Source organism: Lupinus angustifolius, chromosome LG03 (genome assembly GCF_001865875.1).
Source record: "Lupinus angustifolius cultivar Tanjil chromosome LG03, LupAngTanjil_v1.0, whole genome shotgun sequence".
NCBI classification, from domain to species: Eukaryota; Viridiplantae; Streptophyta; class Magnoliopsida; order Fabales; family Fabaceae; genus Lupinus; species Lupinus angustifolius.
In genome coordinates, this window is record NC_032011.1 from 24,993,827 (window position 1) to 25,007,009 (window position 13,183).

The 13,183-nt window shown below is 30.4% G+C and overlaps 2 protein-coding genes across 3 annotated transcripts; both read right to left on the reverse strand.

Annotated features, from left to right (window-relative positions):
• On the reverse strand, positions 2,415–3,922 carry LOC109342459 (ferritin, chloroplastic-like). The gene is made up of 8 exons (XM_019580441.1): positions 3,913–3,922; positions 3,729–3,768; positions 3,587–3,647; positions 3,416–3,503; positions 3,168–3,229; positions 2,975–3,040; positions 2,797–2,860; positions 2,415–2,669 (listed from the first exon to the last, which is right to left on the reverse strand). Exons 1-8 carry the CDS (start codon positions 3,920–3,922, stop codon positions 2,620–2,622), a joined length of 441 nt encoding a protein of 146 aa, XP_019435986.1. The 3' UTR covers positions 2,415–2,619.
• On the reverse strand, positions 8,945–12,305 carry LOC109344004 (probable serine/threonine-protein kinase PBL7). 2 transcript variants are annotated; one of them, XM_019582567.1, is made up of 5 exons: positions 12,095–12,305; positions 11,240–11,412; positions 10,973–11,162; positions 9,876–10,267; positions 8,945–9,394 (listed from the first exon to the last, which is right to left on the reverse strand). In XM_019582567.1, the coding sequence occupies exons 1-5, from the start codon at positions 12,177–12,179 to the stop codon at positions 9,134–9,136; spliced, it is 1,101 nt and encodes a 366-aa protein (XP_019438112.1). In that variant the 5' UTR covers positions 12,180–12,305; the 3' UTR covers positions 8,945–9,133. The 2 variants fall into 2 exon arrangements, with proteins under 2 accessions (XP_019438112.1, XP_019438113.1); XM_019582568.1 differs by having other exon boundaries at positions 11,240–11,406; positions 12,095–12,304.

A 13,183-nucleotide genomic window follows, 5' to 3' on the forward strand; every position in this document is an offset into this window, starting at 1 on the left:
GTTGTGATGAGAATGTATTGGGTCAACTTAAAACATATGTTAGAACAAGTTTATGGATGTTTTTCTACATATATATAATGTTGTCATGAGAGTGATGTGAGAAATCTATGATGATAACACATACTTTTGGTATGATAATGACATTTATTGTGAAGGACAACCACACACCCTGAAACAGATTAGATCGGGTGCACATATGTTATCCCACTTTTTATACCACTCTGTGTATCATGAGCTCTTGTTGGTTGAAAAAATTATTTAAGTTAAAACTATATTTATTAAATATTTTTCTGGTCAATCATACTTCCTGACACATAGAGTGACACAAACTAGTGGGATAGTAGATGTGTTCCCGATTAGATATTTACTCAAATGGTAAGGTAATACTCTTGATTATACCAAAAAAAAACTATTGATTTGTCTTCAGGCAAGGTTGTCTCTCCTCATGCCAAATTATTGTTCCAATGTTTTCATGGGAAAATTTTAAAACAATTAAGCTGTAAATTTTATCCTTCCCTCCCCATAAAAAAATGTATAGCAATAATGTAAATCTTTTATTATTCTTGTTTATAAGGGTTGAGGTTATGAAACCCAAAGGTTATAGAATTTTAATAACGGAATGCATCAATTTAATGTGCATTGCAAAAGCTTAATAAAATAAGTAAGCAATAATTATGATTATCTTGCAATGAAATAAAGTAATAATAGTAAGAAACAGATATGTGAAACCCAAAAACTAAAAACAAGTTATGGAATTTAAAGAAAATGATTAGGATCTTCTTGTTTAATGTGCATTAACTTTAACCATTAAATATGATGGACAATAAATATCATTACATAGTCAATAAATAAATTAACATAAAGTTTGGTCCAAATTCATACCTATTAAATTTTAAAATATAAACTATTAAAAGATATATATAAAAAGGTAAGTCAAATACATTCATAGTGGCCATCATTAAAATAGATGCCTATCAATTTCATCATTTCGGATTGAGTATTGACTTTGGGTTTTGAATCTACATATATATATATATATATATATATATATATATGATATTTTATAAGTCCAAAAATTGGTTGGTCCTTAAATCTTATTTCCAGATATTGTGGAAAAGGATAAAAAATCAGTTGAGAAGTTTGAATATGACAACTTGAAGATCCCTACCCTAGATGTTTGTAATGACATTTGGAATAAGATAAGTTCATGATTGTTGCATCATATGAATCTTGTCAATTATTTAATGGTGTAATAATTAAGTGTCTTAATTTAATGATTCATATTAATTGTTCTTATTTTCCAGAGTCGGAGGGGTAATGTGATTCTCAATTTGTTAAGGACTTGTTTGATGGAGATGATAAAAGAGTTAGATTATGATAGTTTGTCATGTGGTGTTGCAATTTAGAATTTGGTGAGACATTAGGCTTCTATATTTTTTATATTACCAAGGTATTATTCATCGGAAGGAACAAATCTCTTTCGGGGTGTGTGATTGTTACTCTCAAAAATCGAATTCTTAAGTGTCTCTTGCTAGAGATTTAACAGGTCTTATACCATTATATTAATACTTTGATTGTATCTTTACTTTTTGATTGTGAATGAACCATTCTACTTAAATGCAATCAAATTGAGAACATTTGGTGAGATGGGTAAGTAGCAAAATCAAAATCCAAATGAATTTTCATCAAAAAAATCTTGTCACTACCTAATGGTTGGTTTGACCTTGGAGTATTTTTCTTGAACAAACTTAAGTAAAGTTCTATCATGAATATTTTATGCAAATAGACTAAATCATGAAGTACAAAAAGGCCTTGTCTTCCTTTTTGTTGCTTTCTTCTATGTCATGATTCATCTTATTGTTTTTCTTGAAGCCAATGAAGTTTTAATGGCATGATGCATGTATAAAAATGTAGACTAAAAGTAAGAGAAGGGAAAGTCTATGTGATATTGAAAATGAGAAAGTGGAAAGGTTGGTGTTGTTTCAAGAGCTTTTTTATGTACCCAATTAAGAGGATCCTTCATAGAGTAACTTCAAACTTTAGGATTAAGCCTCAAAGGTAAGTAACTTAAGACACCACTATTGGTAGCAAAATGATAAAATAAATATGTACGAGTGTTTCAAATTGTAGACCACATCACATAAATTGTAGACCACGTCACATGATACTGCTACAATATTGTGGTTACAGTGACCGCCACAATCACATCACACCATAATTGCATTTGACACCGAATCACAATGATATTTTTCTAATCCCTTTCACGATTCGTGGCTGCCCCTCCCAACAAGTTTCGTTCCTAGGAATTGAAACCTAACACATTGGTAACACTACCAGCACATCAAAATTTTCTAACCATAACAAGTTTCTTTTAAATCTTAAATAGCCAAAATCACTTATTTCTGACAAAGTGATTGAAAAGAAGCTAATAGATATGATTGCATGATAATGGCTTATAGCCAATTACATTTGATATTAGCAAAATACAATACTCTTAAGTTTCCAAATCTCAGTACTAAGGAAAAGTAGTTACATACTTCTCTACAATTGAAAACAAACCAGAACTTAAGAAAAGACTAAATTTAAACCAATACTACTATTCATGAAGATTATTCAAATTCATGCAGTGTTTCCCTCATGGAGAAGACTTTGATTGAAGTGCCAAGTACCTAAATGCCACAAAAACAAAAATTGTATTAGAGAAACCAAAGGGTATTTTCCTAATCGCGGCCTGATTTTCAGTTAAGTATCGACCCTGAGACTCGTGCATTAGAATGATGGTATCTATATACATACCATGACCCTTTCCAATCCTCCTCAACTGAGCCACATACTCTGATATCTTCTTAATTGATTCCACCTAAACAATAGTAAACAAATTTTGTTAGTATTTGTGGTAGTAATGTAAGGGAAATACACAATTTTATCTCTAAATTTCTATTTCCAGCCACACTATGATTTTGATGAGTTTCACCTGCTCGGCCAAAAACTCGCTTTCGATGAAGTCTGCCAACTGAGGGTCATTGTTCCGACCGGCCACCTATTATTCACAGATCGTCGATTAATTGACCTTAACAAGTATAGATCAAAATAAGAAAGACATTGCATTGTGCACATTCAACTTTAGATCAGAATTAAGGGACAAATTATGCAGCCGAAGACATTACACTGTGCACATTCAGAAGTTTTTCATTTGTTAACTTCTCCAAAGACAAAGCTAACTCCATAGCTGCATAGAGCAAAAGTTGCTTAAAGAAATGATCAATGGTGCATTTGATAAACAGCTTAAATAAGATATATTTTGAAATAAGCTGAAAGAGCTTTATTTTCATAAGCTTATTAAAATAAGCTAAATGGAGCTTATAAAAAGTTCATAAGGCATTGAGAAATAGAAAAGTTTGTAAAGAAATCATACCATACAATGCATCACCCTTTTCCTCATGATCAAATTCTGAGGGAACATTCTTGATAGGGTGAAGTACTACTTTTCCACCACGAATATTCTGAACATTTTAATCAGAGACAAATAAGTCATATGAAGTTATTATAAGAGAACTTTAGAAATGTTTTATCTATTTAAACCAACCTGATATTTGATAAGCTTTTCAGCATGCTCTCTTTCCTCTTCACTAGATTCCTTGAAGAACCTGTTTTCATCAAATAACATCACATGAAATCGAAAACAGTGCGGAGCCGGTTTCCAACCGAAAATCGGTATTGAAACTTACTTGGCAAGTATATATATATATATATATATATATATATATTCTTATGTTAATGAGTGTCTTTTACGAATTTGAACATAGAATTTTTATATTAGAAGATGATATATAAATTCATATTTACTAAGACTTTAAAAAAGTATGAGTTCCAACCTAATATCTTTAACTTTTTTCTTTCATGACATGATACCCGATAACATGACATTTTTAAAATAAAAATTTAGATGAGTTAAATATCGATATTTCTTCAAAATCATGGTATATCTCATTCATCATAGATAATAATTTAACCATGAATGAATTTTGAAGCATTTATATATCATCATTATGATCTATACTTTAATTCCTTATTGAAGGCAAACATTTGAGGAGTGTATAAAATTTGGACTCACCCCAACTTCAAAATCTTCCCTAGCCCACAATTATAAACTAGAACATTGATGAGAAAACAAAAGGATTATATGAATTGTGTTAACGAAATTAGAGAAAAAATAAATTTATATAACACATCATATTTAAAGATAAATGTATTTTTATTTTTTTGTTTTACCATTTATAACTAAGTTTTAATTAGAATTAAATTTATAATGTGTTGTGAAGATTTTATTGATTGTATTTATATACATACGTCTTCATATAAGTCTTTTTCGGTAAAATCATTGGTGTAGGTTTTCTCATGCGTTCATATGCGTGCATGTTAAGCAAATAACTCTAAACATTGTTGTAGATAGACCAATACCTCACGAAATTCTCATGTGTAAAATGGTTAAATTTGATAGATAATTAAACTTTGATTTCGACATATGTTTTCCTCTAAAGAAATAATGTAATCATAGTTCTAATATTTCGATATTTTACACTCAAATGCAATTGTTTTCATACGTATATATATATATTCAACAATTTAATGTGAATAACTTCATAGATATGCATGCATGCATTGATTCTGACTAAACTTATTACAGTTGATATATACTCAAGAGTTAGCAAAACTAATCACTTATTAAAAAAAGCAAACATATATAGTTTTCCATTGATTTATATATTTATATATATATATATATATAATAATCGATTATGTCTTAATCGATTAAGATACGAGTAATTGATTATCGAGTGAGATGTAAGAAGATGGGAAAATTTGAATAGTACTTCACACCTTCTTTATTTCAGCTACAATGTCTTTTATAACAGAAATAACATATTGTTTAATCGATTAACGAAACTAGCTAAATGAATTACATTGTTCTCAGCATATTTAATATTTTTAAAAATTCAACAAAAAAAACTTTTGATTTAAAGATTTTATTGTGCTATGTTCTTAACAAACATACCTTAAACTAGTGCTTGTTAATTAACATACCCTTTTACCTAAATATTGAAAATTAATTACCATATGTGAGCATGGCATGTGTTTAGTTGTTGTATACATGTTTATGATTACATGCACTGGACCATGGACCTAAATATATAAAGAAGGGAATTAAAGATAGTCAAAGCATATAGCATTATGATGAGCAATTATGGTGTAACTTGCATAAGTACATGAGTGTGTAATATTGATGTACTGACAGTGTAAAGAATTATACACAATCAGTGTATTATTTACCATTTATTTGGATTACTTTTTGTGAAAAGTCAAACATAATTGAAAATAAATGATAGATAATAGAGTGACAGTGTCAAAAACTTTTGCGCAGTTGGTGTATACATCTTTTTCTCTGAGTATATATAAATATTCATGCATATAATAAGATAGACAAAATAGTACTAAATTTGAGAGCAGAGAATTGAATCATATAGGTAAGTGGAATTGATGATGGGTAGTGTGAAACTGAAGAGATTCTAGATGTGGGACCAGGTTACACCCCAAACCCAACATCATTAATGCACATTGTGCGGCTAGTGATGAGTAAGTCCCATGACAACTAAAGGAGTAGGAATAAGAATAGGATTATTGAACTCTTTTTTTTTATATTATTAAGGGTATATTTTTATCTTTTTGGGTAAGAAATTAGTTTATTTCGAGGTTCGTGATTGTCTCTTTCAATAAGTGTCGCTCATAGGAATTGAACTTTCGACCTTAGGGATCTAGTAAAACCTTACGTTATTAGATCAACGTCTTGTTATAAGAAAGATTGTTTGTCCTCTACCTTCTCCATATTTTCTGTCTCGTCGATGAAAATATGTAACTTAATTAAAATGAAAAATTATAAGAACATAAAGTAATATTTTTATATAATTTAGATAGAGTTGATTGAGAAGAGATATAGAGACATAATTATAATAAAGTATTCATATTCTTTGGTGTTTGGTGTTTAGCAATGACAAGTGAATTGGTGACTAACAAATTCATAAGTTTCATACAATTGGTTTTAGAAAGTTAGCTAGATATCCAAAAATTAGTTGTAAGATTAAAAGTAAGGAGGTTAAAAAATGATAATTTGCAAGTTAATTGATTAAACTAGACATAAGATATTAAGGTTTTGTTTGAGACAACATAAACTAACCAAAAGCTTATAAGCTAACTTAAAGTTAATGTGTTAGGAGTTGAAGACCAAAAGTTGAAAAGTTAGATGATTGATTCAAAATTGTTGGAAAAGACTAAAAAATAAGTTAGTTGATTGATGCAAAATGTTGTAGGCCACAAATTTATAGGTTAAAAACTATTTAAAGGTAGTTGTCAAATATATATATATATGAGCTATTTTAAACAAACTATTTTATTAAACATATAAATTTTATTTTCTAATCAAATAATTTGATTATAATTTTGTGATATTATCAAGCACTTTAAGATTTACTTGTCAAATTATATACTTATGGAGTAATGGATTTGTATAAAGTATCCCTAGTCAAACAAAAATATTGTTATATAGTTCCATAAAAGATAGATTACCTATGTTATTAGTGTTATATATTTTTTATTTTATCAATGGTGTTACCTACTTGTGAAGATGTGTTAAGTGGTGATTTGTGAGATAGTAGTGCTTTAGAATAATGGGGGCATTCTGCTTATGGGGTTGTAAGGATAGTATTACTTGTCCCTATTCTTGTTATACTTGTTGTCTTTATCCAATTAAAAAATTTAACTTCATTAAAAAGAAATATTATAATAATATAAATTAATATTTTCATATTATTTTATATAGTTTGATTAGTCAGGTACATAGAGACATAATTATCTTGGGACATGTGATCCTTGTCGGGTGTTGTTAATGGAAAAATGTTGGAGGAAGTCATAATTGGCTCTCATGACTTTATTATCACTCAAAACCACATGCATTCACACCTTTCCAAAAGCAGATTCTAGCTTTCACTCCATTCCCATTATAAAGAGGTCATTAAATGGGCCTTTGCAAGTTAGATATATGGATAAAGATAGATCAGACAAACATGGATATAAAAATAGATAGAGGTATATAGATAAATATTGACACAGTGTGTAAGGTCTTGTTAGATTCTCAGAATGACCAAAGAATTAAGGATTCGATTTTTGAGAGAAATACCATGAATCCCGAAAGGGATTAGTTCTTTTCTCAAAAGGATGAAGGGATACCATTAATAGTACCAAAAAGATTAATATATATATATATATATATATACATATAGTTGTAGGTAAGATAGATATGTATATAGGTATGGGTGTGAGTATGAATATGAATATAGATAGATATAGTGTAGTTTGGTACCTAAAGGACAACCTTGTCTTCCTTATCTAAGAAGGCATGTGGACATGACCTTCTTTTCATGAGTGAAGGGGCTAAACGACCAAGCAAAGAAACAAAACTAGGGTAACCTTATTCATTAATGTTAGTTTAGTTATTATAGACTAGAAAGTATCTACTATCCACATTTCCACTAGCAATTATATTTGGACAACATTTATTGTATCACATCTTTGTGTTACTCTATGTGTCAGAATGTGTACTTAGTCAAAAAATATTTAATAATAAAAATTTTAATTTAAATATTTTTTTAATCAATCAAAGTTAGTGGTACATAGAGTGATACAAAAAATGGGACAACACATTTGTTGTCCTTATATTCAACTATCCGAATTTATTTAACATCCAATTATTTGGACACCTCTCTAATATGTGTCCAACAAATTATATAATGTGTTCAATTTATAATTTTTCTATCAATTTGGATAATTACACACTTAACTAACTCATTTAACTAACTTAAACATCTCCTAGACATTTGTATCAATTTTTTAGAACTTTTTTCATACAAAAATGTAAATAGATAAATAAAAAATTGGATAAAGAGGAAACTAAAAGGTAGGATATATGTAAAATCAATTTGGCTCGCATTGTTTAAAATTGCTAACATGATGTATGCTTATATTTACCTCTTAATATATAAATATATGCCGCATCATCATAAAAAAACATATAAATTTTAACTCATTCAATTATATTTTTTATATTACACACGTATAATACCTTATTATATTTTGGACGTTGATTTAATGCTTCGTAGGTTATAGATTATGGTTAGAAATTAGAATCACTTAAAACTAAATGGCTTAATTTAACTTAAATTGATTTACATATTACTTTTTCCACATTTACAAAGAAAAAATAAATTGATTTGTATACTAAATGACTCACTATAGGTGTACTTTATTTTATAAAAAAATATCCTGACTTATCAAATCCATACAAATCCGACCAAAATTCTGAAGTAAAGTTTACTACTTTCTATGCGATTGGTAAATGAAAAGAGAATAAAGTATATCCTCAAATTTATCTCCCTAACCAGTAAAAGTATAACATTTGTAATGTTTTATTTAATTTTAAAAATAATTTTATATAAATTAATTAAATATGATACATGTCAAGATTTTAAAAGTCGGAGGAGACAACTTTATGAAGCTGTTGATTTTGGCATATTGCAAAATTATCTATGCCCATATTTTTCTTTTTTACTACTAAAGATATCCGAAAATTAATCCCTTTCGGGGTACGTGATTATTCCTTCCAACAAGTATCGTTATCAGAAATCGAACTCTTTAACCTTTTCTGGTGATGGTGATCTAACGGGTCTTACATCAAATTAGACCAACAACTTCTTGGTTTATCTATGCCTATACAAAATAGGTTGTTTTAATTTTTGAAAGTGGGTTTCATAAATAACACTACATAGAATAAAAATGATTGAAGACCAATGTAGGATGACCAGAAGAATGGATTAAAGTACTACAATAAGAATCATAATTACTGCAATGGAAATAAATTTATATTCACTTTTGCTATGCCAATAAGTTTAACTAAAGCAACACCACTTTAAAACTTTCATAATAGATACATGGGGAACTTACATAGATCATACTAACAAGGAATTATGTACTCAAAACCACATTCAGAAATTGAACTAAATCTAGAATCTGATACCTGTGAAAATTAATTTCTGTCTATTTCTGAAGGCTGCGGCTGTGCGTTGCGCACACCATGTCTATGAACATCACGTGTATTACTCTGAGAAGCTAGGTACTCCAGCGCAACAACAATATCACCAACAAGTGGACGAACTTTTGGTTGCTCCTGGAGACACATTGCAGTTATAGCAATCGCCTGATGCAAACAGCGCACTGGGAAGTTTCCACGCAAAAGAGGGTCAGCCATTAGCGTAATCTTTCTCCGGTCGCTGAAAAATGGACGAGACTGGAAACCAAAGTAACAAGTGTAAGAAGTAATTTTACATGTGAAGAAGCTGAAGTGTTGAAGACATAGTGGCATAATATAATATGACTTATGGAGAAGGCAAGAAACATATACCATCCAATAGAACATCATTGATATTACGAGATAGGCAATTTAGTCGCCGATTTTGCACACTGGCAGCCAATTTGGTCCATGACATCAATTTCCCAAATTGGCAAGGAACCATATTGTTGACTAACAATGTGCAAAGTTATGGACCAAATTGGCTAAGTGTGTCAATTAAAAGAACCAAATTGATGTTATACTCTATGTAATCATAAATCAATGCTTATAATTACACATCTAGCCTTTTCACCCTTTCCCATATAAAATAAAACATGTGCCCAATTATTCTGGTGGAAGGAGGAATCTAGAAGAAATTGCTTGTATGTAAAAATGACAAACACACTCGAAGGGAAATTTTAAAAAATTAAACATTTACCCATGAAACTAAGTTTTGCTCCCCGGGTTTTCTACTTCCATCTATTGCCCTACGTCCGGTGATCAACTCCAACAAAACCACACCAAAGCTGTAGATATCTGATTTAAGAGTTAATTTGCCACTCATGGCATACTCTGGCGCACAGTATCCATATGTTCCCATCACTCTGGTTGAAACATGGGTCTTGTCTCCAACAGGACCAAGTTTGGCAAGCCCAAAATCTGACAGTTTTGGGCTGAATTCATTATCTAATAAGATGTTCGCTGATTTCAAGTCTCGATAAATAACAGGCGGATCAGCTTTACAGTGGAGATACTCAAGGCCCCGAGCAGCCCCAACAGCAATTTTCATCCGAACATTCCAACTTAATGGCTCTTTTCCTTGGTTATTATCTGAAATAAGAAATAAGTTATAACCTGGTTGGTCTAGTTAATCATGTGAAGGAGAAGCTATTTTGGTATGCATTTTAAGAGGAATTCCTAATAATGCAACTGCAACCAAATAAAAAGTTAATTTGTTCTTCTCATAAGCCAAGACATTTATGTTCTTAAATATCAACAACAACAACCAAGTTTTAGTCTCACTAGGTGGAGTCAGCTACATTGATCAGACGATGCCATAATGCACTATCGTAAATCATGTTCTTTACAAAGCATTGATCTCTAAATCTACACATAACAACAGGGATCCACTTTTAGGACGTATATAAACATCTGAGTTCAAAACCATTCCGACTGAAAAACTAGAAGCTGTTAAAGGTCTCTCTACATGAAGATAAGTATAAATCCCATGAGAAGAAAACAAAAAAGAGGGAAGGCACTTTTTTCACCATTGTATGAAGGAAAAGAAACTTCTTGTTTGTGTTACAAATTTTGAGGCTTATACTCACTCATATAGTGAGTCACTGATATTGACATTATTGACAAAACCTAGAAAGTAAAGAATGCATCTAATTTCTCTCTATATTGGACTAAGTTTATAGGCAAAACACTCCTTAATTAGTCACACACCATAAGGTTACCATAATAGTCACAAAGTTGTGTAACTACAGACTAAAATAGTGCAAGTAAGACAGGAAAAACAATTCATAAGGTTACCGAAAAGATGATCTTCTAGGGATCCCATAGGCATGTATTCGTAAACCAAAAGCCTTTGATCTCCATCAGTGCAGTAGCCAATTAACTTCACAAGATTAGAATGGTGTAATAGGCTTAACATAAGAACCTCAGTGACAAATTCCTGAAAACCTTGATGACCATCAAGACTCAATTGTTTTATGGCAACAATCTGTACATCAAAGACACTTCAAACATTCAGATACAAGTCAGATTTATCATTATAATTAAAATTATGAAAATACTTGCCTCCCCGTTAGAGAGACGACCCTTATAAACCCTTCCAAAACCTCCTTCACCAATCAAGTTCACTTCTTTGAAACCCTTTGTTGCTTCTGCTAACTCCCTGAATCCAAAACTAGCTGCTGCTGCTGTACTTCTCTTCACATTTGAGTATTCCTTCTTCCTTTCACCCTCTGCAACAAAATTGAGAAAATAAACGTGATTTAACTACAATTCAAGTTTATCTTTTAATACAACCTAACTCTACTTTCAATGTAGAAAATAATAATAAATTGCGCATCTAGCCCACCCCATTTTTTTTGGTACTACCAGCGTATCTTCCCCTTTCAGATAAAGAACTAATCTCTCTTTCGGATTGTGTGTTGTCCCTCCCAACAAGGAGTGTCGCTCCCGGTAGTCGAATTCTTGACCTTTTGGTCATGCTGGGATCTGTTGGAAAGTAAGTCTTATACCGCCTATCTCATTGTCATGGAAATGATTTGATTTAAACACATGTAAGCCTACTCCTCTCATTATCAATTGGTTTTGACATGCAAACTTAACATAGTATCATAGCCGCAGCTCAACTTTTTTCCGGTTATCATGGGTAAAAAGATGTCATTTAGTTAGTGGTCAAATGTAACTTTTCGCCTTGTCCGGCAGGCTTATGTGAAGAGGGTATGTTAGAAAGTAATTTTCACATCGCCTACCTCATTGACTCGGGACTGATTTAAACACTTATAAGCTCCTCATCTCATTGTCAATTGGTTTTGAGATAGAATCTAAATAGCCTTACAACTAATATATAATTAATATTATATATATATATATATAAATAGGTTTGAAGAATAAAATAGTAATAAAATGGGGAAAAATTAAAACCTGAAGAAGCAGATCGAGAAGCCTTGTCAATTTGGATTCTACTAACATCTTTACGACGAGAACAAATGCAAGAGAAGCAACTCATTTCACTCAACACAATTTTGAATGAAGAACAACAAGATCCGAATCCCTAGTCGAAGAGTGAGAGAGGATTTCGCATTTTTCCCTCTCTATGTCAATCTCGTCAAAATAAAAATATCCAAATCAAATCTAAAATTAGCAAACACTGCCTTCACAAGTAAAATAGTAAGTTCTATATGATATTAAGTCATGAAATTCTTTCACATTAGTTTTGTAAGTCGATATATTATCATATACTTGAATTCTAACAAATATTTTTGTACATATTTAACAAAGTATGAGAAAGTAATACATAATATATCATATAGTATTTTTTATATGTATTTATTATTTATACTAATTTTATTTAAAAATTAATAACTAACACATTAGAAACTAACAAAAAATTGTGATAAACACAACACAATTACCCTAAAAAGCTCTCACACTTTTAATGCAATATGTTAATGATGGACTGAAAAGTGAAAAGGCTATATAATTTTCTATTCTCTGTATTTCACACAGTTTGAAATAAATAAATAATTGGTGTATTTAGTATTATTGGAGTCTTTGTCCTTTTTATTTAATATTTTAAAAAATTTATTTATTAATTTATGAATTCGATTTCCACTTTGTTTGCATTAATGTCAGCGCGTGATTGGTGGGAATCGCTCTCTATATTTCACTATCAGTTTTGTGAGCATTTATAAATTTTACGGTCCCACCATCATCACTTCCATCTTTATGTTTTTACTTCCTTGCCCTCACCAATTCTCTATTTTTATGTTCCTCACCTTTTTCCCATCCCAAATCGCAATCCTATCCTTCCCACAAAAGTAGTGTTATAAAAACTCGTTTGTGCCACCAGTTTAATCGGTGAATTGATTCCAATATTGGTATAGTATAATAATTATATTGGTTAAATTGACTAAAATTGGTTGAAATCAATCATACTAGCTTATTTTTAGTTGAATCATGTCAGTTGTATCAGTCAAATTTTATTTTTTAATGAAAAAAAAAAAATATTGA

Coding starts and splice junctions, on each gene's coding strand:
- LOC109342459 (XM_019580441.1), bottom strand. Junction 3,230..3,415: donor AAAGGGTGATGCATTGTATG/GTATGATTTCTT, acceptor TGCTCTATGCAG/CTATGGAGTTAGCTTTGTCT. Junction 2,861..2,974: donor GCGAGTTTTTGGCCGAGCAG/GTGAAACTCATC, acceptor ACTATTGTTTAG/GTGGAATCAATTAAGAAGAT.
- LOC109344004 (XM_019582567.1), bottom strand. CDS start 12,179: ATGAGTTGCTTCTCTTGCATTTGTTCTCGTCGTAAAGATGTTAGTAGA. Junction 11,163..11,239: donor GTCGTCTCTCTAACGGGGAG/GCAAGTATTTTC, acceptor TTTGATGTACAG/ATTGTTGCCATAAAACAATT. Junction 9,395..9,875: donor AGCAAAACTTAGTTTCATGG/GTAAATGTTTAA, acceptor TTTGGTTTCCAG/TCTCGTCCATTTTTCAGCGA.